The sequence below is a fragment of the Copadichromis virginalis genome, linkage group LG5 (genome assembly GCF_057382275.1).
Source record: "Copadichromis virginalis isolate Kocher_CV1m ecotype Utaka linkage group LG5, C_Virginalis_male_GT1.1, whole genome shotgun sequence".
NCBI classification, from domain to species: Eukaryota; Metazoa; Chordata; class Actinopteri; order Cichliformes; family Cichlidae; genus Copadichromis; species Copadichromis virginalis.
Window position 1 is genome coordinate 12,367,759 of NC_140622.1, and position 25,137 is coordinate 12,392,895.

The following is a 25,137-nucleotide window of genomic DNA, read 5'->3' on the forward strand; positions in this document are numbered from 1 at the left end:
GGCAGAAGCAGATAAAGTAATTAAATAGCCCTATTAAGGTTAGTGAGGGGACCTGGTTTAGCTCGTGTGTGAGACTGACTGACATTGAAATCGCACGTCCCTTCCCTAGAGCGCACGACACACCACAATGTGGATAAAAGATTGGCAGATTGAAGTAAAATAGGGGTGTTTTATTTGTGTGTGCGTGTGGGTGGGTGGGTGGGTGGAGGATATCCATAAATAGAGCCAACACTCCTCTGTGCATAAATGCATGGAGCTTTGGACTGGGCGGTGCACACAGATGTCGCATTGGATGGATATTCGTGGAAATGTTTACTTGAGTTTATTTGCATTTTAGTTGGAGCAGTAAGGAGGACATGAAAGGTCTATCACGTGCAAATTAGCAATATTTCGCTTTAAATTCGCTGCCGAAAGACTGACTTCTCATTTGGTGCACCTGAAACGCACAGTCCGCATCTGTTCGAGAAAGCCGTCCCTGACGATGAACTGAGCCTCAGACGTCTGGAAGGACATCGAGGGAGAAAAAAATGACTTACTCTTGGATTTATCTGGACACTTTGCGCATTGCGTAATTAGCCAAAGAAATGAGTTGGACTGTTAATTAGGGCACACATTATGTTGGAACCCACCTCTGCGGGGAAGCGTGTGACGCACCATGCATGTTGTAAACACAGCAGGAACGAGGACAACGCTGTCTAATATGCTCGGGACATCTCGACATCTGATGCTGGTGGCTCTCGGTTGGCTATTTTTGGTTGTGATGCGCGGCAGCGAAGCAGGTGAGGCGCATCATCCGTTTGCAGTGATGCTCTTATTTCTAAAAATAAAAAATAAAAATAAAAAAAATCAGCAGCGACCTTGTGCCCTCTATTTCGGGTTATGTTTTAGGTTACCGAGTTATTGTAAAGAACGTAAATTTCTATGACACTGAAGAACTCGCTGTGTTTTTAGATCTTGTCCCAAACGTAAAGCAAAAGTTACGCTCGCTCCTGATGCATTTGATAGTCTGACAGCTTTGTGTCCTTCCATTACATGTAACCCGAGTCTTAGCGCTGTCCAGTCGGGAGGGCAGGACAGGATTCTGTGACAGCACAGCGGTCAGGCAAATTAAATATTCATGGAAAACGTAATGAGCAGCACTTTGGCTTTGTCCGCAATGCCATGTGTTGGAAAATGCACTGGCAGCACGGACATCGGCAGATCAAAAGAACGATCTGTATTGCTCAGTCATGGAATAAACATTTTCCACTACTGTCTCACACTCTCACTGACTCTCATTCACCCTCTGCCTCAGTTTCTAGTTGCCTGGACCGTGCCTGTAGTCCACCCATAGGAAACCTGGCAAGTGGCAGGACCCTGTTCACCCTCTCAAACTGCTGTGGGAACAGCACATCCCAGCATCCTCTGTGTCCCCAACCTTCTGTCAGTCCTCAGGCCTGCTCTCAGGATCCTCACCCAGCTCTTCACATGACTGATGACCCTTTCTTGCATCCAGATACCTGGTGGGCATCAGGTGGACGTAGAACCATGCGGGGGCAGCAGGATGAGATACGTTTAGACCTGGAAACGAAATTCTGTCTTACTCACTTGGTTTTGGTGTTCAAGTCACCGCGGCCTGCTGCCATGGCCATTGAACGCTCAGTGGACTTTGGAAAGACGTGGGAAGCTTTAAAGGTTTTTGCGTATAATTGCAGCTTAGAATTCGGTTTGCCTGATGACTTCAATCAGCCAGGGTCACCGTGTACATCCCGCTATACTGATGCTGCACCCTGCACGGGTGGAGAGGTAGAGGATATTTGGATATAATGCATTGTGCAAATGTTTCATTCAGTGCAGTTTAAAGCTATGTTTCTCCTTCTAGGTCATATTACGTACTCTAAACCCCAGCAGTGCTATGACACTCGACCCCTACAGTCCAGAGGCCCTCTCTCACCTGACCATCACAAATCTCCGTGTCAGACTGCTAAAATTCCAGACCTGTAGCCCAGCTCTGACCCCCCCAGGACGCTGGACAAGCATCACATCCTCAGTCCACAGCCCCCCGTCCAGTTCAGAAAATTCTGCTTCAGCACCTTATGCTATTTATACTTTACTGGCAAGAGGCACCTGCCTGTGCCATGGACATGCTGAGTATTGTGTACCACACAACAATGGAAACAAGGAAACAGAGGACAGTAACATGGTGAGCATTTTATCCTGCATGTATGTATGCTTGTATCAAAAGGAAAAGATAAAACCCTGAAGTGAAAAAGGTACAAAAATAATTAATTACACATTCAGAATATTGGTTTAAAGAGATTAGATTAGGTCACAGTTAAAGGTCCTTTAAATTGACACTTTACATTAAGCCTTGACATATTTTATGGTTCTTTGTACAGCAGGCATCTGCAACAAAATCAAATGTAGATGAAGATGTGTCTTCCAGGTGTTTGGTAGGTGTCTGTGTACTCACCACACAGCTGGAGATCACTGTGACAAGTGCGCCCCGCTCTACAATGATCAACCTTGGAGGCCTGCCAATGGAAGCAGTGGGGAGGCCAACTCATGCCAGAGTAAGTAACCAACAGCAGCTTTGTACAGCTGTTACGTATGTGAGATGCTGTTTTGCTGACAAAGGAAAATAACAGAGAGGAGAGAAGATTTTGAAGCATGGGGGGAAAGATGTGAATAGTTAGAGGAGGATGTGATGGATTGCAGGTTGTCTACTAGTTGCAGAGTTGGTGGTGCAAACCCCAACTCCTCCTGGCCAAGATACTGGACCAAGCATTGCTCCAGATGGGAGGGTAGTAACATGCATGGTTATTTGTGTGTGAGTGTGAATGACTAAGACAAGAAGCAATCGTGTTCACTTGCCTAAAAAAATTAATGCAGTCCAAACCTTTTAAATTAAATACACAGTTGAATGTCTTGGTTACTTTAATTAGTGTGAATGCTTGAAAAGCATTCACAGTATTGTTGTTGTAATCTTTATTAGTGTGAATGCTTGAAAAGCATTCACAGTATTGTTCTTCTAATCTTTATTATTATTATTATTATTATTATTATTATTATATTTTATTCTGTATTCCGTACGTTTTTTGTAATCCTACTCCTTCAAAACCGTTCAACTTAGAAAAACCATTCCAACACCGTTAGATTCCTATTCTTTTGGACAACACTGCTTCCATTTTTCATATTTTTAACATTTATATTTTTAATTTTATTCAACTTTATTCAACAAAAATTTATAATGTATTTCAATGGGGAGACCCTTCAAATCCTCATTCAACTTACTCATTTTTAAACTCTTACTACTTCCACATACATTGACATAGAGCCACCATTCAAACTTTAAAACGAAGACAAGACATTCAACTATTCAACTTGCATTTATCTTTTCAATATCTATTATACTTTTTCTTCAGTTCCAGTTTAAGTTTCATGATGTTTTTTCACCCGTTTCAGAGTTTATAATGGGTGTGTATGGGACGGAATGTTGGGGCTAGAGTGAGGCAGCTCAACTGCTAGAGTGAGAGGAGCAAAAAAAATAATCTTAAAATCTTTTTTAAAACTGCTGCTGTGTCCGCAGCGTTTGCTCTACAGGTATGATTTTACCCTCAAAACGTAGCCATGGCTGTCCTCTTTCATCCAATGTGTTTACTATTGTACTAGGTGTTATGGTTCTTTCATAAATGTCACCAATGCACAGCCTCCTCCCTCCAACTCTTCCATAGACTCTAATGTTAAAATGGCTCAGAAGGTTCGTTTGAAAATCAGAAGAGCATGGTGTCTTTCCACTGTCACCACGTCCATATAATAAACTCCACAGACATGAAAACTGAGAATTTGGTAGACTAGACATTGCTGTCGCTCACAGTGAAAGAATTTTGTCAATACGACTTTTACTTTTCATTTGGGAACGATTTGTTTCGGCCTGACTTTTCTGTTCATTTTAAGCAGCAAAAGTGAGGTGCATGTCTGTGTCCGTGTGTATGGAGCCATTGGGTGCGGTCACTATAGCAACCAGGCTCACACCTGCCTGCTTAACGAGCTCTCTCTGCCACTCTGCCAAAATTCATCTTAAGCACTTCTCTTTCAACTGCTGCTGTGTCCACAGTGTTAAAGCCATCATTTTACCCTCAAAACGTCGCCATCGTTGTTCTTTTTCCAACATCTTGTCTTTCAAAGCTCAGAGATGTAAACTTTTTAAACTGTGTGGGTCCAAGTGGAGGGATCACATTTTAGTCATTCAGTGATTCAAAGAATATGACCTTTTAATATTCTTTCAGATGTTTTCTGACTCTAAATGTTCTTTTCTCATTTCTTAGGTTTTTCTAATTTACAATTAAAACATTTTCAGCTTTTTTCCAACTTCTTCTTCTGTGTAACCTTCAGCTTTTAGCAGTTCAGCACTTTTGTTTTCAGGTTAAATTCGGGGGTTTTTTTGGGTTTTTTTAATCTCATTCAATATTTTTAACTCAAAATTCAGCAATTAATTCATTTCAGTGCATACATTCAGATTCAAGCATTCACACTGCAGTTTCTTCAGAAAATGCACTTTCTAGTTATTATTATTATATTTTATTCTGTATTCCGTACGTTTTTTGTAATCCTACTCCTTCAAAACCGTTCAACTTAGAAAAACCATTCCAACACCGTTAGATTCCTATTCTTTTGGACAACACTGCTTCCATTTTTCATATTTTTAACATTTATATTTTTAATTTTATTCAACTTTATTCAACAAAAATTTATAATGTATTTCAATGGGGAGACCCTTCAAATCCTCATTCAACTTACTCATTTTTAAACTCTTACTACTTCCACATACATTGACATAGAGCCACCATTCAAACTTTAAAACGAAGACAAGACATTCAACTATTCAATTTGCATTTATCTTTTCAATATCTATTATACTTTTTCTTCAGTTCCAGTTTAAGTTTCATGATGTTTTTTCACCCGTTTCAGAGTTTATAATGGGTGTGTATGGCACGGAATGTTGGGGCTAGAGTGAGGCAGCTCAACTGCTAGAGTGAGAGGAGCAAAAAAAATAATCTTAAAATCTTTTTTAAAACTGCTGCTGTGTCCGCAGCGTTTGCTCTACAGGTATGATTTTACCCTCAAAACGTAGCCATGGCTGTCCTCTTTCATCCAATGTGTTTACTATTGTACTAGGTGTTATGGTTCTTTCATAAATGTCACCAATGCACAGCCTCCTCCCTCCAACTCTTCCATAGACTCTAATGTTAAAATGGCTCAGAAGGTTCGTTTGAAAATCAGAAGAGCATGGTGTCTTTCCACTGTCACCACGTCCATATAATAAACTCCACAGACATGAAAACTGAGAATTTGGTAGACTAGACATTGCTGTCGCTCACAGTGAAAGAATTTTGTCAATACGACTTTTACTTTTCATTTGGGAACGATTTGTTTCGGCCTGACTTTTCTGTTCATTTTAAGCAGCAAAAGTGAGGTGCATGTCTGTGTGCGTGTGTATGGAGCCATTGGGTGCGGTCACTATAGCAACCAGGCTCACACCTGCCTGCTTAACGAGCTCTCTCTCTCTCTCTGCCAAGATTCATCTTAAACACTTCTCTTTCAACTGCTGCTGTGTCCACAGTGTTAAAGCCATCATTTTACCCTCAAAACGTCGCCATCGTTGTTCTTTTTCCAACATCTTGTCTTTCAAAGCTCAGAGATGTAAACTTTTTAAACTGTGTGGGTCCAAGTGGAGGGATCACATTTTAGTCATTCAGTGATTCAAAGAATATGACCTTTTAATATTCTTTCAGATGTTTTCTGATTCTAAATGTTCTTTTCTCATTTCTTAGGGTTTTCTAATTTACAATTAAAACATTTTCAGCTTTTTTTCCAACTTCTTCTTCTGTGTAACCTTCAGCTTTTAGCAGTTCAGCACTTTTGTTTTCAGGTTAAATTCGGGGTTTTTTTTAATCTCATTCAAGATTTTTAACTTAAATTCAGTAATTAATTCATTTCAGTGCATACATTCAGATTCAAGCATTCACACTGCAGTTTCTTCAGAAAATGCACTTTCTAGTTTTAAATTGGACCATGCTAAGCGTGTTACCTGTTCACTTTCTCTCATCTCTCTCATCCTGATCGCTGTGACATCACACATCCTCACAACCAAAGAGTGTGAGTGCCATGGTCACGCAGCTACCTGCCACTTCTCTCAGCGGGCATGGCTTTCCTCTGGCAGACTCAGTGGGGGTGTGTGTGAGGACTGCCAGCACAACACAGCGGGGCGTAGATGCCATCGCTGTCGCTATGGCTACCACCGCCGCCCATCCCTGCCCCTCAGCTCCCCCCACACGTGCACACGTAAGAGTCAAAAGGCAGAGGGGTGTTTTACTGTGGCATTGGGTTGGCTGACATGTCTATAGCTGTTATTAGTAAAAGAGATTCAACATTGGGGAAGCTTACAAATGCTATAGCTCCATCTGCTGGTACTTTTCTAACTGTTTTAATTAACTTTTGTCACTCAGGCTGCTGGTGTGATCCTCAGGGTTCTTTCCCTTCTCCACCTGGAAAGGAGGAACCCTGGTGCCACGCTAGGAGTGGCCAGTGCCACTGTAAATCTGGTGTAGGGGGCACAAGCTGCAGCCACTGTCTACCTGGCTACTGGGGCTTTGGAGGGGAGGGATGCAAACCTTGCACATGCCCCCACCAATGTGATCCATTCACTGGCCAGTGTCTCCACAGGTAGATATTTTTCACTTATCAGACTAAATTTAATGAATGATGAGTAATTGGCAACCATCACATGCTTTATTCCACTTTTACAGCTACACAAATAAGCAAATGTTAAATGTGCCCATCGGTGGGAAAATACCTGATTTGGATCATTTTTTGCCAACTGAAGAAGAAGCACACTTGTCTCAGGAGCTCACAGTCTCTGCTCTGCATTACACAGGTGATGTTAATCTGCATTATGATGAATAACACTGGTTCAACCATTTTTCTCCTATATACAGAGCATAACTCTGTTTCTATACACAGGGAAGTGTAGCTGTAAAGAGAAAAAGCTGAGAAGTGCGTCTGAGCTCTGTAAGACCAAACATGATTATGGTAAGCAACAAAAGGTCCAGCCTTCACTTGATTAAAAAACATTACATACATCTACAGTTTGGTTTAAGGTTCAGAATGATCTCTCTGTTTTCTTTCTTTGTGGCCTGTTACAGTCATCAAGGCCAATGTGTTGTCTGCTCATGACAAAGGCAGCCATGCCGAAGTACACGTCAAAGTTCGCAAGGTCCTTCGATCAGGTCAGGTGGCGCTGCGCTTAGGAACCGCCAGCATCTATCCTCTGTCCTGGACCAGCCGTGGCTGCACATGCCCCATATTAAACCCAGGTAAGAAATGTTTCAAGCAAATCTTAAAAGGCATCTGCAAAACCAACTATTATCCCCCATCAATAACAATAAAGCAGGGAGGTTAAACCTAGAAGACTCCAATACTTATATCAATACTAAGAATATGACTTATTGATATATAGAATCCAATTATGCTATTTGGTGATTAGACTCTGATGCCCCAATAACAGCAGAATGAAATCCCAGTAGTGATAGCCATTAGGGCAGGATGCCCAGAAGTCTAGACACTGATAGTGGTGGTGACGAAATGATGGAGGCTTGGATGAAGGGACTTGTGTGAGGCAGAGATGGCGAGGAGGTGGGTTGCACGAAGGAGTCCAGAAGGGAAAATGAAAGATTTAAAGTACACAGAGGGGAGGCTGACTGGTTTGAAGGAAGATGACTGGACTAGAGCAACGATGTCAGCATTGAGTTTCACAGCGGTAGGAAGTGGAAATGGTGTAATGAATATACAGATGTTCCTTATTATGCATAAGCTTCATAAACAATTACATGACAGATAATCTACCATTCATCACAATCTAATATAAACATTTTATAAAAATGGTTTTGTTTTGGGGTTTTTTACATTTTTAAACAAATAAATAAAATTAATTAACAAAAACATTCTGCTTTATAATTAACATCTGGGCAATTCAAGCCCAAACTGTCATGCTGACAGATTTCTTTCATATGTGGCCCACTGAGTTTGAGATCCCTGCAATAAAAATACTCACGTTTTAGATTGAATCCATATACAGTATGTTTATATTTTTTTTCTCTCGCAGGTATGGAGTACCTGCTTGCAGGCAAAGAGGAGCGTGCAACGGGCCGTTTGCTCGTCACTATGCAGAGCGTCGTGGTTCCATGGACACCTCGTGTAGGTCTGATTGTATCAAACAGCCTGAGAAATGGATGCCGCTGATCCATATGATCTAAATATGAGGAGGAATGCAATCCAGAAGGATTCTACAAGATACTCATGAGTGAGTGACCAATTCAGATAGTGGACTGAAAATCCAGGAGTCAAACGTGTCCAGCTCGTTGAGGCTTCATAACTGAAGAGAAGCATCCAACATGTGCATAAGAGAATGAATGGATGTTAAAGTGGTCTGACTTAAGGTGCTGTACTTGATGTTAAAGACCTAATTTGTATAAATAGTTGATTTTATTTTTGCTTGTTTTTTCCCCTTATAGTCAGATTCATTTCGGATCTGGATAGCTACTGCAAAAATACTTTGATTTGTTAAGCTAACAAATCTTCCTGTAATACTACATCTCCTTTTATTTAATTAGCAGAAAACCAAGTGTGAAATACTGCAATTAACATAGAAACATCAGGCACGTCATCAGCTATACCTGCTCATATAGAAAATATTTCATCAGCCAATCATGTGGCTTGGACTCTGTGAATTTAGATATGCAGATAGATATGCAGGAAGACCTGCTGCAGTTTAAGCATAGCAGTGGTTTTAGTGACTCTGAACATGAGCCAGGTGATCTGACGTGAACCCATGGATCTATAATTCAGGGGTGTACTGTGTGGGGGGGTGATTATTGATATCTTTTAGTTCCATTTGAGCAAAATTTCAAATGCCACAGCCTACTCCAGTAATGTTGTAAAGTAATGACCACCTGCACCCCCTTATCATTTCAGTTTACTCATCTTTTAATAGCTACGTTAAGCAGGACAACAAAGTCCATATAATTTTAGCCTGCTTTCATGGCAATGAGCTGAAGTAAGTGCGTCAGTGGCCTGCAGAGCCACCAGAGTGCAGCCAAATGTGAATGTTGCGCTTATCAACCTGCAACAATTGCGTAAAATTATGATGTCAATAAAAAACGCAAAACTCTGGGACACTGCCAGCACCTTGTTAAATCTGAGCATTGAAGAATGAGCACAGCCGACTGTCTAATAAATATAAATGTTTATCCTACAAGAAACTGGGACACTGCCCTCTCTCTTTAGAATGAAAGTAAAACGGAGATTGAAAATGTCAGGCAATCATTTTAATCTGGAAAAACCACGAGTGGTGACCACAGCATTCAACTGAAGACTCGTGATTGCATTAACATGACAAAAACATTAATGCATTCACAGGTAAATATGACAGGCCAGATAGAAAACTAACGGAAGAGATGACCAAACTAACAGTTATAGATGGAGACTCAGTAGGTTTATACATGATGCCAACAAGTCAGAAACAGAACATCTAAAACAGCACAGATGCTTCAACAGCTTTCCTGTCGATTATTTCTGCTTTGGTCTCGAGTGGTGGAAAACAAGTTGAAGTGCTGAAAAACCTGTCTGAGGTAAAATAAAGCTGAGCGTCACTCAAATCAAAAGATCTACCTCTGATTTCTTAGATGGACTAATATAAATGCTTAGTTATACTCCTACACAACTGACCTCGGGATACAGTTACAAATGCTGAAATTCTGACTGGCGTGAGAACAAGCAACAAGTCATGTTTGCACTGCATAAAAATGAGCATTTCGGCTGATGTCCCTGAAGCAAATCACTTGGCCCACTGTCAATAATCAGATAACTTAATTAGGTTTTTTTCTTAAGTGTTCAGCCAATAAAGCAGCTCGTATTTGTGTACACGCTCTACGTCTCTCTGAAATTCTTCTCCTGATGGCCCGTCGATTTCCTGTGAGTGTCAGAACTGTATCAATAGTCCCTCTCTGAAGGCTTGAGGAGGAGAAGAGACCAATTGGAGCTCCTTTTGGACAAGTCTCTAACACTGACCTAATCAACTCTAGCTGGCGGCCTGGTCGTCTGTAGGTGAGGTGCTGTCAGACGAAACAGCTGAGGTGACCGCAGTAGAGTCGCTCTCGGATGTTAAGGCAGCACTGTCAGACGGGGTGGCGGACTCGTCTTTGTCGGCCTCCTGGGGATAGAGCTCGGGGTACCTCTGCATGCACTCCTGCATGTTACGGAAATGGTCGATGCACTCGGAACCCTTCACTTCTTCCTTACTGTAGTGGAAGCACGAGAAGGCCTCTTTAAACTGAGAGCCGCACGGTCCGCTGGCCATCCCGCCCAGACACGGGCAGTTCCAGTTGATGTCTCCATTTGGCAGGATGAGGCCTAAAGACATCAGAGCGTGGCAGGTTAGCAGAAAACCTTAAATGTTTAATGAAACTAAAGTAGTGCATCCTGCACTACCAAGATCACCAAGAGAGATCTGGATCTGGATCTGTAGCTGTTAGCGGATAGTATCACAAAAAACTGAGCCACACAGTGTCCAAGCCTAAATGGTATTTTACTAATGAGTCACATACACACACTCTTGTTCATTAACTATTCATTACAAAATAACCTAAAGTAGATCTGACTGTTGCTTAATTAGTCACAGATATTTAGTGCTCAGGGAGGGTCTAATGTTGTTTATATGGGGTGGTCTTTAGAGAAAGAAACATTCCTGTGTTTACGGCATAAAGGTTTTCACAAAAGTTATCTGAGAAATTTAAAAAAAGAAAAGGGGGGGGGGGGGGGGGGTTACTGATAATTAATCCGTCTTTTCTGTCCAGCTTCCTTTCATTTTTTTAAAGAACATATTGGTTCTTTTTTTTTTTTTTTTAACTCAAATGAGTTATAAGTTACCGTTAAGTAGCATACAAAATAAAAGAATACAAAACCCTCTGAAATGGTCAGGTACAAGGTCTAGACTGAAGATGAGTGTCAAAAGCTGTCAATTTCCAAAGAAAAACATTGAAACTGTGAGAACTATTGATCAAGACCACTTGAAATTTTGTCTCCTTGGAAGGAAAATATAAAGATATGAGGGGTGGCTTAGAACTTGCAGTATTATAATCATTAAATAAGAAGAAGCTACTATCAGCTGCACCCTTATTCACAAGAACCTGCCACAGTGGGTAGATCCTTTCACATCATAAACCCTTCCTGATGTATCGCCACAGGGATTTGTGTCTCTTCTCAGGAGATGAACCAGGGATCTTTCATTTGTCAGGCAAATGTGTAAACCACTACACTATGGAGAGCAAACAACTGCACATCAGCAAATAAATCGAATTATTCTTTTGGAAAGCACATCTATACAGTCTGAAAGACTGACCCTGTTCCTCGTATGGATCGTTGGGGTCATCCGCTACCAGCTCAGCGTTGCTGGGTGTCTCATGGTCTTCCTTCGTCACAAAGATGATGCGATCTTTACCTTAAATGAAAACAAGGCAAAACACAAAAACGCGAGGAAATGGGTTACTGGGCCTATGACTTTCATTTATAATCTTACATTGCTGCAACAAGTAAAGGCTTGCTTGACTGAAACAACTGGCTCCACTTTGAAAATTAACTGAGAAGATTATGTGCTGACTGAAGAACAAGGACAGGTGAAAAGCTATAATAAGTATGACAGTGACTGGCTTTTCACCTACTGCTTGAAACTCATGGCAGCACCAAGAGCAACACTGCTAGTTGTTTAACAGCACCGCAGTCACTGTTTTACATGCACTTTACTGCAGTAATCACAACATTAAGTCAAAAAGTACTGCAATCTGTTTGAAAGCTGTGTTGGCTATAGCAGGAGGCTGGCCGGTTTCCTGACATACTGTAACAAACAGTAAGGTCTCACTGGGTGTAGACGTTAGCCTAGCATGGTGGTGGTGGGTCGCTCGGTGACATTGCTCAGCCATGGAAGCAAAAATGAATGAAAGAAGATAAAAATTACCTTCCTGCCTGCAGTAAGACATGTCTGCTGATGCTACGGCTCGTCGGGCCTCGTCCTCCGGGAGCAAAGTTGACTAGTGCGAGAAAGACTATTTAGCAAATTAAACGATTTCATTTGACAAGCTACCCGGCGTCCAGACGCCTGACCCGACCACACGCGGGCGCGCAGTAATGACGTCACTCAAGTGTTCTGTAAATGCGTTACAAAACAAGATTTAAAAAAAAGACTAGACAACGTATAAAGGAGGGGCATCTGTGGTGTCTCGGAAACGATGGCTAGAGGACGGCAGAATTCCTCTTTCTTAGGTTAGAAAAATATAATGCAAAACTGAAAACAGTTACTCGTTTAAGAATAGAAGAAGTTGAACTGATAACCCGAAAATTATATCTAATTTCTGTTCATTTTATTATATAAAAAAAACTTTATACATCAAAATAGTGTGAGAGTGATGCTCTGGCTTTTCTAAACTCTTTACAAAACACTCCCAAACTTGAGCGGGAAGATAAGGAATTATGTGGCGCTCCGTTATCACTTAAAGAAATCATAGACTGTGTAAGACGGCTGAAAATAATACATCACCGGGGACAGGTGGCCTTTCATCTCATTCTATAAATTATTTGCTCCCCAGTGAGCTCCCTTTTTTATTGCAACGGTTTAATGAACGCATATCAGTTGGTGCATAACCCTGGAGTATGACTCAAGGAGTGTTTACTCTAATTCCCAAACCTAAAAAAAGATTTGCGTTTAATTGACAGCTGGTGTCCGATGCGCTTATCAAATAATGATTACAAAATTTTGGCTCTTGACTTTGGACAGAAAATCACATTGGTATTATAACCAATAACTGATGAAGAGCAACCTGGCTTTTTACCTACACTGTAAAACCTGACAAGTTAAGTTAACTCAAATGATTTGGGGAAACCGATTGCACCAATTGATTCAAGTTTTATAACTTAAACAGTTTGGGGTTATTTAAGTACTTTATTAGAGTCCCAAGAACCCAAAGCAAATATGATAATGTAACTCAAATGCATTATGTTTATTTACTCATTGTATTTAGTATGTTTCAACTTAAACCATTAAATTTCTTGTACTAAGATGCTGTATTTATTCAAACTTATTTAAAGTGTTACATGCTCATATTCAAATTAAGTTAAATTAACTTAAATAGTTGTATTTAAACAACTTAATCCAATTGGGGAAACCGATTGCACCAAATGGTTCAAGTACTATTAACACAAAACCAAGCTATTATTCTTTCCATTCAGTTTTTATTAACTTTAACTGCAGAGAAAATACAGAATGAATACAACCATACTTTCAGTCATAACCTATGACTGCTAAAGGCATTATCAAATAACAAATAATTAGGCATTTTAAAACTTGCACTTTTAGGGAATTTTGAATGTGTTTTGTAGCATTTTGAAAATCGATTAAATGTACAAAACACAAATTTAGTCATGTAGACCTGATACATAGGTGTACATCATAAAAAAACAATAGTCTAGAGGCAATTAGAGCCATAACAATCACAATTTTAAGTAACATTTAGTATAATAATGAAATCACATGCACTACAGCAATGCAACTATAGAAAACAGCTGAACTAAGGATGTCACTAACAAAAAGTATTCTCAAAGGTATTTGTGGCTTCGCAACAGTTTTGCCCAGACCTCGAGTGAACTGGCACTCATCACACAATTAAAAAATAAAGCATGAAAGTATACTGTACATATTGACTAATTATCAGTTATCTCGCAAAAGATTTCCATGTAACTAAAATATGTTTTTAGAAATAAACTTAAGATTACACACTATGTGAAGATTTTTTTCAATCACAAACAAAACGTCAAATATGGATTTTCTCCTTATTCTTAGCTTTCTCCACATTGCCTTTTAGAAAGCTAATTACCCAGAACAAATAAAACTATTGAAGCCATTCACAGATAACTGAAAAAGCACGAATATAGTGACCAGTGAAAAACAAACATCATCTGCACAAGCTCATTTTTTAGTGTCTGCAATTTTGGTTTTAGTTGCTTTCTCTCATCGTCTAGCTTCAGCAACACTACTTGAATGAACTCAAAAAAGCCAGTATACTTCATAGGATAGCTCAGATGCAGAGCATAGATTAGCCCAAACAAAGACACCAGGGCATCAGTCCATGAGTGATGAGTCATAACAAACTGATCTTCAAGTTCTATGAACACTTGGCGTGGTGAGAAAGGAACTCCTCCAGGCACCTCCTCTTCATCGACATCAGCAACCAGAGCAATTCTATGGCTTCATAGAACTCAATTTCACCCTAAGATATAATACAGAGTGCACAATTATTCATCTGTAATATCTCTGTTAAAAGCATAAATACAAATGTTCAGGCACCTTTCTTCAGTTTTTCAAATTCTATATATCATAACATGTTTTAAGTTGACAGTGAAGGTTCATTTTTCATTCATCCAGGTAGTCAAATCAAGGATGAAAGAAGTTTATAAGTCATTCAACTTCACGTCTTCAACTTTCAACCCAAGTCCAGATGACTTATAAACTCCTTTCAACCTTTTTTAAATTCAAATGTGCAAATTATTGTAATACCAAAGTACCTTGCATGTTTTGAAAATCTCTGAGGTACATTGGTAGGCCGGCCAGAACTGCTGTTCTAGTTGCATAGATGTCGTTTGTGTCCTTATATATATATATATATATATATATATATATATATATACAGTGGGGCAAAAAAGTATTTAGTCAGCCACCGATTGTGCAAGTTCCCCCACTTAAAATGATGACAGAGGTCAGTAATTTGCACCAGAGGTACACTTCAACTGTGAGAGACAGAATGTGAAAAAAAAATCCATGAATTCACATGGTAGGATTTGTAAAGAATTTATTCGTAAATTAGGGTGGAAAATAAGTATTTGGTCACCTCAAACAAGGAAAATCTCTGGCTCTCACAGACCTGTAACGTCTTCTGTAAGAAGCTTTTCTGTCCCCCACTCGTTACCTGTATGAATGGCACCTGTTTGAACTCATCATCTGTATAAAAGACACCTGTCCACAGCCTCAAACAGTCAGACTCCAAACTCCGCCATGGCCAAGACCAAAGAGCTTTCGAAGGACACCAGGAAAAGTATTGTAGACCTGCACCAGACTGGGAAGAGTGAATCTACAATAGGCAAGCAGCTTGGTGTGAAAAAAATCAACTGTGGGAGCAATCATCAGAAAATGGAAGACATACAAGACCACTGATAATCTCCCGCGATCTGGGGCTCCACGCAAGATCTCATCCCGTGGGGTCAAAATGATCATGAGAACAGTGAGCAAAGATCCCAGAACCACACGGGGGGACCTGGTGAATGACCTGCAGAGAGCTGGGACCAAAGTAACAAAGGTCACCATCAGTAACACACTACAACGGCAGGGAATCAAATCCCGCAGTGCCAGACGTGTTCCGCTGCTGAAGCCAGTGCATGTCCAGGCCCGTCTGAAGTTTGCCAGAGAGCACATGGATGATACAGCAGAGGATTGGGAGAATGTCATGTGGTCAGATGAAACCAAAGTAGAACTTTTTGGTATAAACTCAACTCGTCGTGTTTGGAGGAAGAAGAATACTGAGTTGCATCCCAAGAACACCATACCTACTGTGAAGCATGGGGGTGGAAACATCATGCTATGGGGCTGCTTTTCTGCCAAGGGGACAGGACGACTGATCCGTGTTAAGGACAGAATGAATGGGGCCATGTATCGTGAGATTTTGAGCCAAAACCTCCTTCAATCAGTGAGAACTTTGAAGATGAAACGAGACTGGGTCTTCCAACATGACAATGATCCAAAACACACCGCCCGGGTAACAAAGGAGTGGCTCCGTAAGAAGCATTTGAAAGTCCTGGAGTGGCCTAGCCAGTCTCCAGACCTCAACCCCATAGAAAATCTGTGGCGGGAGTTGAAAGTCTGTGTTGCTCAGCGACAGCCCCAAAACATCACTGCTCTCGAGAAGATCTGCATGGAGGAATGGGTCAAAATACCAGCTACTGTGTGTGCAAACCTGGTAAAGACCTATAGTAAACGTTTGACCTCTGTTATTGCCAACAAAGGTTATGTTACAAAGTATTGAGTTGTATTTTTGTTATTGACCAAATACTTATTTTCCACCCTAATTTACGAATAAATTCTTTACAAATCCTACCATGTGGATTCATGGATTTTTTTTTCACATTCTGTCTCTCACAGTTGAAGTGTACCTCTGGTGCAAATTACTGACCTCTGTCATCATTTTAGGTGGGGGAACTTGCACAATCGGTGGCTGACTAAATACTTTTTTGCCCCACTGTATATATATATTAGGGGTGCAACGATACACAAAATTCACGGTTCGGTTCGATACTTTGGTGTCACGGTTCGATATTTTTTCCATACAAAAAAATGTTCATGCCTTTTTAATTTGTCATTTATTAAAATTATAAATATATATTTTAACTCAAAGGTACAGTTTTTAAATTTAACCCTAACCCTTGTGCGTGTTTTTTATTTTGACAGCGAATGCGCACCTGCGGACCACTTATGTGCAGCCCTGGTTATTTAGCTCATCATATTGCAGCCACAGAAATTATTTTGTCCATGAAACCATAAAGCTGCACTTTCTTTTTGCCTTATAGTCTGATTTGTCATAACTTCTCCGTTTTGTGGTAAGCTTTTCTTTGGCTGTCACTTCTTCACCCTGACCTGTCTTATTTGGCTCAGCAGAACTGAAATGCTTTTACACGCTCACTCACATAAGCTCAGCGATTCTCTGCGCGATCAACCTCTCACATGTTTAAGCTTGCTGCGGGAGATTTCACTTGTCATGTTTGCATAGTAAGCTAACGATTAATAAGACGATGTCAGAGGAATTGGTGCACAAATTATCATCACTCACAGATCAGTGCTGTCGCTCTCTATACACAGTTCGCGCGATTGCAAAGTGAAAGCAAAAAAACAAGCGCAAATTCAAACGCGATTTCAATATGTCACATATTGACAGTGGCTCACCGATGCCAATGACATAATTACCCAGCTACATTTCTGAAAGAATGCAGAAGCATTGACATATATTTTTCCTACAATAGCCCGACGGGCAGGGAAGAGATAGATTTTGGTAGCCCGACTGGAAAAATCGCTAGCTCCGGGACGTCGGGCTAGCGATATTGCGAGCCCTGTATCTGATTGAGGAATCACTCATCTTTGGAAAAGAGAGTTTATTACAGAGAAATGGCTCTTTCCAAAATAAAAGCTATACTATCCGCTTCTTCTGGGCTATATTCTCAGCAGCATAAGGAGAATCATGTGCTAACAGCTGTCTAAATGACTCGGCTAAAGTTAGTAGCATGCTTGCTTTTTTTGTCTGCTTCCACTTGTCTTTGCACTAGGATGATGTCGGCGTAAATGTGCAGTCATATTCGTTGTGTTCCCACTAGTGCTTTCAGGTTAATCTCGTTGAAATGACCTTAACGCCACAACACGGCAAATCTCCGTTAACGAGCTACCGCCGATCGCCCCGTGCATGGGGCTAGACGGCCAACACGTTAACGAGCTAACTGCGCTAACACACTAGTTCACACCAATGTAATTGAGCATTGCATGGCACATCCAACATACTGTTTTACTTTAGTCCATGACTCGATTACCTTCAGGGTCATACGTCACATGAAAACCAAAATAATTCCAAACGCCAGATCTGAATGAGGTTCAATTTGCCTGTTGCAAGGAGAGCTTAACTTCTGTCTCGCTAGCTTGCCCTGCGCTCTTCCTTCTGACTATGCTGTCTGTGTTGAACGCTCAGTGGATCTGCGCTGGACAGTGCAGCCTAGGCGGAGTAGTCGAACACAGATTCACTGAGCGCTCAACACAGACAGCATCGTCAGAAGGAAAATTGATAAAATAAATTACAAATGTTGTATTGTTCGATACATATGCGTACCGAACCGAAAGCACTGTATCGAACGGTTCAATATCGATACGAATATCGTTGCACCCCTAATATATATATAAATAAACAAACACATAACAATGGCAACTGCCAAGCAAGCAGAATAATAATTAGTATCTTTTAAATACCTGTTTTCCATATGCCGACAAAAGCTGCTCCATCCTTTCACCGACCCGTCCAGTTTTCCTCTTTTTGTAAAGTCCAGTCAGCTGAGGAGCATAATCATCCAGCGCAGCATAAAACACATGTGGCAGATTCTGATTGGTGATCCGATGAAATTCAAAGTAGAGCTGAAGAGAATTCCAAAAATATTATAAGCAAAACACAGCATACTATATGAGCAGCAAATGTTATATACATAGTTGTACTTACCTGTGTCTCATGAAAGAGTGCTGGCCATGGTCCCTCACCTGGCAAAATTTGAGGTTATTGGATGAGGGCGATTAACTTTGTCAGAATGTTGGTATGGAAAGTGCAGAATTGCTCTGTTTAAGTCTTCTAAGTTAAAATATCTCTTAGAAATCAAACCTTTAAACAATGTGCCAACTCCACTGAAATGACACCTTCAAACAGGTCGTGTAGGAAGTCAGGTGGGAAGCCTGTGACAGGATGAAAGAAAGAGAGATGGTCAGAAGGAACACAGGTGTTTTTAACACCATAGTTTTCCTTAATGTCATCATTCTGAAGCTCTTGCACAATAATTATCATGAGCATCTTTTGTTCTCATTACATAATTCCCTGTAACAGCATTTTCTGTTTGCATTTCTGTTTGGGTGGCATGACAAAACCTACAGAAATATGTAGACCTGAAACTCTCATTGAAACCAGCAAGTCCATGGGCAGAAGGTTGTCTGCCACAACAGAGTAGACAGTGCCTTTAAGACATTCACCAAGAGTCTCAATGTAGGCACCTACTTCTTCAAGAGTTTTCAGATCATTTAAGAGTGGTGACAGCATTTCCTTACACCCAAACTGGCGTACATCATTGGAATTGCACAGCAGAGCAAGCTGGGTGCAGTGTAGAGCAGAACAAGATTTAACTGGAAAGTTTTCCAGTGTCCAATAAACTGCAAAGACTTTATGTATTTTCTTTGAGGTACCAAGTGGGTTTGTGATCAAAATCATCCACATAAAGTATCATTGACAATTTCTGTCCCTCTTGTGACAGTAGAACATTTTCCTGGTAGTAGGATCCATCACAAAATGACATGAAATGTCCAGGAATCTGTGTGGGTGCTTGTTTAATTTCTTCAAGCACATCATTTTTTTTCAACAACAATTGCAAAGATGTGAGAATAGGCACATACATATAAGTGTTCTTTGACGATTCAATTAAATACTCCACAGGTTTGACATATGGAAAATTTGCTTCGTAATATGATTTCCTCCTCTTTGCTGTAGATAGTGGTCCTTCAGATGTGACACATTTATGTAAAACATTACTATCAGAAACTGCCTGACAAATCTCATCCACCAGTTTGTCCATATATGTACAGTTGTGCTTTTTCAGTATATCTACAACTGATTTTCTAACCAAAGGTTGTGATAACAAAAACAACTGATCAATATGCTCAATAATCTCCTGTGTTGCTCTCTGGGACACATGGAGAAGGGTCTGCATTTTCAAGAAAAATCCAGCCAGATTGTATTGCAACTGCTCTTCTAAACCCTCAATTCCACTGATTTCACTGGTGGATGCCACTTGATTGTCATCTGATGACTCTATTGAATCAAGCTGCATGTCATCTTTTTGTTCTACATTTATAACACTTTGCACAATGCCTTCATCGTAACTTGTTGAATTTTGGTGGTCTCTGCATTTGTGGGCATTGAAGGTTGAGTAGACATTGGTTTTAAAATTGCAGTTCTTGAAAGGACATGGAACAGTTTCTTTTCGTTTTAAATGCCCCCTCAGATGGATAAACATTTGGCTTTCAATAAATGGCTGCTTAAAATTACACATAGAGCAACAAAATCCATAATTATTCAAATCTGGATAAGAACCGTCTTTTCTTTGCGTGGGAGTGTGCATTGTTGACATGTGTATCTTTAATGAATTAAATGTATTAAATGTACACATGCATGTGTTGTAGAGACAGGGTAAGGGTGAAATTGTGGAGTACTGACCATGGTTGAGCCGATAATGCTTCAACAACATGACTTTTATGGCAGTAGAAAAACTAGACAAACTACACAACTTGCAATTCCACATTTTGATACCAAATCGTTTTAAAATCACCTTTACTGGTTGTCTTTAGTGCAGTGCTGGATGATCTCTCGGCATGCTACTGCTCCTTCAATCGTCAGACTGTAATAACACAAAAGCCATGAGGACAGAAAGCTAGCAGAACAGTTTTTACTTTTACTTCACTTAAAAACAGTCAATCTGAATAACACAAGCTTGGAAAACAGTAAGATTTATTCTTGCACTACAGTTCATTTTCAATTCAGGTTGGTCAACTACTCTATACGTTATAAAATAATAAAGCAATTTTACACAAGTGAAGTACACAATAGGCTAACCCTTGGAAAGTACAGAGTCAGAAACGTTTAGGTTTGGTGCAGTGCAGCTTTGAAAAGGTAAATTATTTCGCGACTAAAATGCCACTAACCATCATATTCAAAATTTGTGAAGGCGAACTTGTCCGTTAAACTCTTAAAATTAACACTAAATAAATTTTCTACTGTTTTCATTCACTGTGTCAAAAGTAGGCTACATTTGAACTTGATAAAGGTCAGAGTCAGAAAAGCGTAAACACTGATTTTACCAAAGGTTTTGTGGCATGCAGTTTGCAAAAATCAGACTACTTACCAACTATTGATTGAAACAAGCCACCAACCGTTAATTTTTTAAATTGTGAAGGCAGACTCCATACAGCGCTAGGCGGGAATTGTGTGCTGGCAAGCTAAGTTACGAGCTACTACAACAAAGTAGTCTGATAAATTACAACGAAGTACAACTAAAACAAAGCAGTCTGATAAATGTACGTTTTGTATGCTAGAAGTAAGCATTAACAAAAAAACATAAAAATAACTTTATCTTGTACTTTCCACTCTCTTGACGAGGCTCCTGTCTCATGGCCGACAAGTCCAGGCAAAACACTGGGGGCGGGGCTGTGGATGATGACTAATACAAATGAATTAGCACAACTTAAACAGTTTAAAGCAACAGTACTTAAAACGTTACAAAAACATAATGTGTACTTATTACAATAAAGTTATTATATCATATGTATACTTTTGGGTCTACCTAACACACTTCATGAAAGTTACTTTAACTATTTTTCAGAACTGAGTAAGAACAACTTACTTCTTTTAGTAAGATGCACTGTTGGGTTTTACAGTGTAACAAACATATTTCCAGTAATATCAGACTGCCTTGGATCTATTGGATTACTCATACTTCCAGATAATGGCTATATTCTGTTTTTAAATTTTTAGATAGGCCTTTGACACAGGTATACACCAGTTTTTACACCATTTATTTAAAAAGCATGGTTTTGGAGACTTTTTTTTGCAACGCGGTTAGAGTGTTATGTAACAATGCCAAATGCTGTATTACAGTTAATATGATGTGTAATTTGGCACCAGACATCATAATTTCATTCAATTTGATTTCATCGTAACTTTTTCTTCTTGTTGCTCAGCTACTGTGGTCTCATATAAAATCTAGCAACTTACAGGGCATTTATATCACTAAAATGACAATTTTCATTAGTCAGCTTGCTAATAACACAACATTGTTTTTGTTTTTTTTGTTTTTTTAAATATAACTCACAGATTTCTTTTGTTAAAATCATTGTCTAAAGCTTCTGGTCTTTTTCTTAAGCTTAAGAAAATGTGACTTAGGACGAAGGATTGTAATACTGACTCTATCTCACATATCCCTGTGAAAAACTTAATATTGAACTTAATGAATCACAGCAATGTTTCAATAACTTCAATCCCATAATAGAAAAAGTTTAAAAAAGAAGAAGAAGAAGATTAAACTCATGGTTTCTACAAGATTTGTCATTAAAAGGACGAATTCTGCTTTCAAAGTCTGAATCTCAAGACTAACATTCATCGCAAAATCTCTGCATGTTGACCCTTGTATATGTAAAACTACAGATAGAGCTCTGTTAGATTTTGGATGGAAGAACCAAATTCATTTTCTGAAAAAGGCTGATAACTTAAAGATTCCAACTTCCTTATGGAATTATAGTCCACATTATGCATTTTCATTGGTAAGTGGGGCCTTAATTTTTTGGGTCTGCAATTACAAAATTTTAACTTAAATATCTCTTAAATATATGCTATTTTACTGAGAAATATTTATGATTGAGGGTATAAAGGGGACACTTACAAGTAAGAGTCAGCTTGATCCCTCTGGGCTCTATCCTGGCCATTTGTGGCCACTTCACTTTTGAAAGTTTTTTCAACCATTTTCGTTCTGTTAATGCAAATGGAATGAAACTTTCCAAAGGTGTGTATTTTTTTCAGATTTTTTACTTTTCAACATCAGCTCCTTAATAATATCAACAATATTCACTATACACCAAATTGTTCCTCTTGACTCTATCGTGGCCATTTTTGGCCAATTGAAACCCATTATAACCACCTTTTTTGATTCCTTGTTATTGACAGTACTATATCATGCGATTTAGGTAAAATTGCTTTCATTCTAAACTCAACACATGAAAATTATAGTTTTTAATGTTTTTTTTACCAAATTACATCATTTACCCATTTTTGGCCAAGCAAGCAATTTCATGTAATATTCTGAGTTTCTAGTAGCAGCCTTTGATGGCTTACCACACTCCAATGGACCAAAATAATGAAACAATTTTGACATAGGTTTGATCTTAAGGATCTAATAGTTTGTGTTTGTGCATGACATTGCAGTACAAACATGTATTTGCAAGATAGACTGGAATAAATAATGACACATCAAACATTACATAGGCTGCAGTGAATTTCTGTGGATGCAGGCTATTGAGCTTTGTTAAAAGCACTTTTACTCTTGTATTTTTCATAAAAAGATACCATACCCAAAATATTAACTCTAGAAACAAAAACAAAAACAAAAAAAACCCCAATCACCGGACATTTTGCAGAGTTCAAACCTGCAGCTGCAGCGCAAACAACAACAAACACTGTTTGTAAACGTGTCCTGGAGTTTATGCAGGTGCAGACAGTGCTACTGCTGTAAGTAAGCCTAACAGCTTCCAGATCATTTATTCTGGCAATATGGCAAGAAGGTCATCACTACTTCAAGCACTGTCTGTATGATCTGGTCAGAGAGCAAGGACAGCAAGCTGCCCTTGAAGAAAAGACATCAGCCCAAGATGAAGTAAGTTCCTCTCCAGAAGATGAGGGGACAATCTCCAAAGAGGCTGACAGCATCACCACTGATGTTGAGTACTAGCCATTGCCTGGATCCTCTTCTTTGGGGGAGGATTGGGGTTGGGGGCATGGAGGTGGAGGCCGAGCAGCTGATGGAAAAGAACATAGGAGCATTTTCTGAGACCGAGGAGCCGGTGACTGAGTGGATCCCTCATGAAAGGAAAACGATGTGGGTCCCACTACTGAAGAGAGACTGCTCTACAATCCAGTACCCACTGGTATCAAACCAGGGCTCACCCTGTATGCAGTTTCCTGCATTAGCAGCCTGAGATCTACTTTTGACTTTTTTTATAACAAAGGAGATCTTTTAGCTCCTGTGCACCCTTACAAACCTGCACGGGAGGCCAAGGTGTGAGGATTGGATGATTATAGGTGAAGTAGAGATAAAGCCTACACCAGAATAAAGCAATACATAGCATGTTGGATGACAACGCTGGAAGTTCTCAGGAAGTAAAAAAAAAGACATGGGGTTCAGACTCCAACTGACGGAGGAGCTCCGAGGACAACGTCTTTCCTTTGGTCACCTTGGCAGAGGAACCCCTCAGATGAAAACTGGCACAGGGGAAACAACCCAGAGCTTCCTCCCCAGCTCCTCCAGTTGCAACAGAGGAAGATTTTGTTGTCTGTCTTTGGCTTCACCAAAACTACCACGGCGATATCCCACATGCCAAAGCAACGGAGGAATGTGCTTCTTTTGACAGCAACACACAAGGAACCAGCAGTCAGTGATGGGGAATAAAGGATGCGTGAAAGCAAGAAGCAATCCTGGACTACAATAGGCATAAATATTGCTTGGATAACTTAGAGAGGATGTTGGCACCTCGAGTTGTAGAAAGAAAACTAACTGATGGCTGATGGCTTTTTCTCCAATCTCCTGGATGTCTTGGGATATGATGCCTTTGTCCCGCCGGAAACAACTTTACTGAAGTGGGGGAGTCCTCTACAACCTACAAATGAAGAGTGATCCTGGGAGAGCTGGGACACATGCTGGTGACCTCAACAATTGCAGGACACCCTTCTCCTTAATTCTCAGCCACTTCTGCCATTGATCTCAAGATACAGTAGTCTGAACCAGAGTGTGACCCACACCCCACCAACGAAATGAGAAGAAGGTGCAAAAGGCGCACCTCCAGGATTGGAACAGCATCCCTTTGCACCAGGTGTAGAAAGTGTGCCCACAAAAACCACTCTAATGTGGTTAGCACATCTTGCTGCTAATGAGGATGCACACAGAAGCACACACTGGAATATAAATTTTGATCATTTTATTGGTCATTTCAGTGGTTATTTGGTCATTAAACTGCCTTTCTGGCCACTAACACACCATTTGTGATTTTCTTTTTGGCCATTCATTCAACCCCCCCCCCCCCCCCCCCCACCCCCTAAAAAAAAGTAAAAATAAATCATTGTTACTGTTACTGACCTGCAATGATGATAAAAAGAAATATTGGGTTTCACCATTCATATGCTAAAAATGTGAACTTTATTACTATTACTATACTTTATTACTATTTTTACTATAATAATACATAATCTGACTGGTATTCAAAGGGTATAATATCTGAATTTGAATTATATTTTGGTTTTCATGACTAGGACTGGTGCTAATTTAAAAAATCAAGTCAACGAAAGTAGAAAAATGTTTTAATATATACTCCTCCTTGAATCGCTACCTTATCGTGGTGGAGGGGTTTGTGTGTCCCAGGGATCCCAGGGGCTATGTTGTCTGGGGGCTTTTGCC

At 39.9% G+C, this 25,137-nt stretch overlaps 2 protein-coding genes and 1 long non-coding RNA gene across 5 annotated transcripts; 1 reads left to right on the forward strand and 2 right to left on the reverse strand.

Moving 5' to 3' along the window:
- Positions 1–240: 240 nt before the first annotated feature.
- On the forward strand, positions 241–9,960 carry LOC146709017 (netrin-4). The gene is made up of 10 exons (XM_085455966.1): positions 241–779; positions 1,295–1,785; positions 1,862–2,182; positions 2,426–2,552; positions 6,136–6,324; positions 6,489–6,705; positions 6,789–6,916; positions 7,003–7,071; positions 7,185–7,355; positions 8,144–9,960. Exons 1-10 carry the CDS (start codon positions 656–658, stop codon positions 8,278–8,280), a joined length of 1,974 nt encoding a protein of 657 aa, XP_085312092.1. The 5' UTR covers positions 241–655; the 3' UTR covers positions 8,281–9,960.
- chchd4a (coiled-coil-helix-coiled-coil-helix domain containing 4a) lies at positions 9,351–12,240 on the reverse strand. The gene is made up of 3 exons (XM_085455975.1): positions 12,050–12,240; positions 11,438–11,536; positions 9,351–10,449 (listed from the first exon to the last, which is right to left on the reverse strand). The coding sequence occupies exons 1-3, from the start codon at positions 12,069–12,071 to the stop codon at positions 10,118–10,120; spliced, it is 453 nt and encodes a 150-aa protein (XP_085312101.1). The 5' UTR covers positions 12,072–12,240; the 3' UTR covers positions 9,351–10,117.
- Positions 12,241–18,119: 5,879 nt separating this feature from the next.
- Positions 18,120–21,359, reverse strand: LOC146709019 (uncharacterized). 3 transcript variants are annotated; one of them, XR_014920407.1, is made up of 6 exons: positions 21,322–21,359; positions 20,824–21,138; positions 20,251–20,319; positions 18,540–18,610; positions 18,384–18,421; positions 18,120–18,301 (listed from the first exon to the last, which is right to left on the reverse strand). It is a non-coding gene; the product is annotated as an uncharacterized LOC146709019 (long non-coding RNA). The 3 variants fall into 3 exon arrangements; XR_014920408.1 differs by having other exon boundaries at positions 21,059–21,353; XR_014920406.1 differs by having other exon boundaries at positions 20,824–21,353.
- Positions 21,360–25,137: the final 3,778 nt, after the last annotated feature.

Bases quoted from the DNA above. Each gene is read 5' to 3' on its own strand.
- chchd4a (XM_085455975.1), bottom strand. From the start codon at position 12,071: ATGTCTTACTGCAGGCAGGAAG. The intron at 11,537-12,049 runs GTAATTTTTATC...TTTTCATTTAAG, and splicing joins GTCTTACTGCAGGCAGGAAG to GTAAAGATCGCATCATCTTT. The intron at 10,450-11,437 runs GTCAGTCTTTCA...TGATGTCTTTAG, and splicing joins CGATCCATACGAGGAACAGG to GCCTCATCCTGCCAAATGGA.
- LOC146709017 (XM_085455966.1), top strand. From the start codon at position 656: ATGCATGTTGTAAACACAGCAGGAACGAGGACAACGCTGTCTAATATG. The intron at 1,786-1,861 runs GTAGAGGATATT...TTCTCCTTCTAG, and splicing joins CACCCTGCACGGGTGGAGAG to GTCATATTACGTACTCTAAA. The intron at 2,553-6,135 runs GTAAGTAACCAA...TCACAACCAAAG, and splicing joins GGAGGCCAACTCATGCCAGA to AGTGTGAGTGCCATGGTCAC.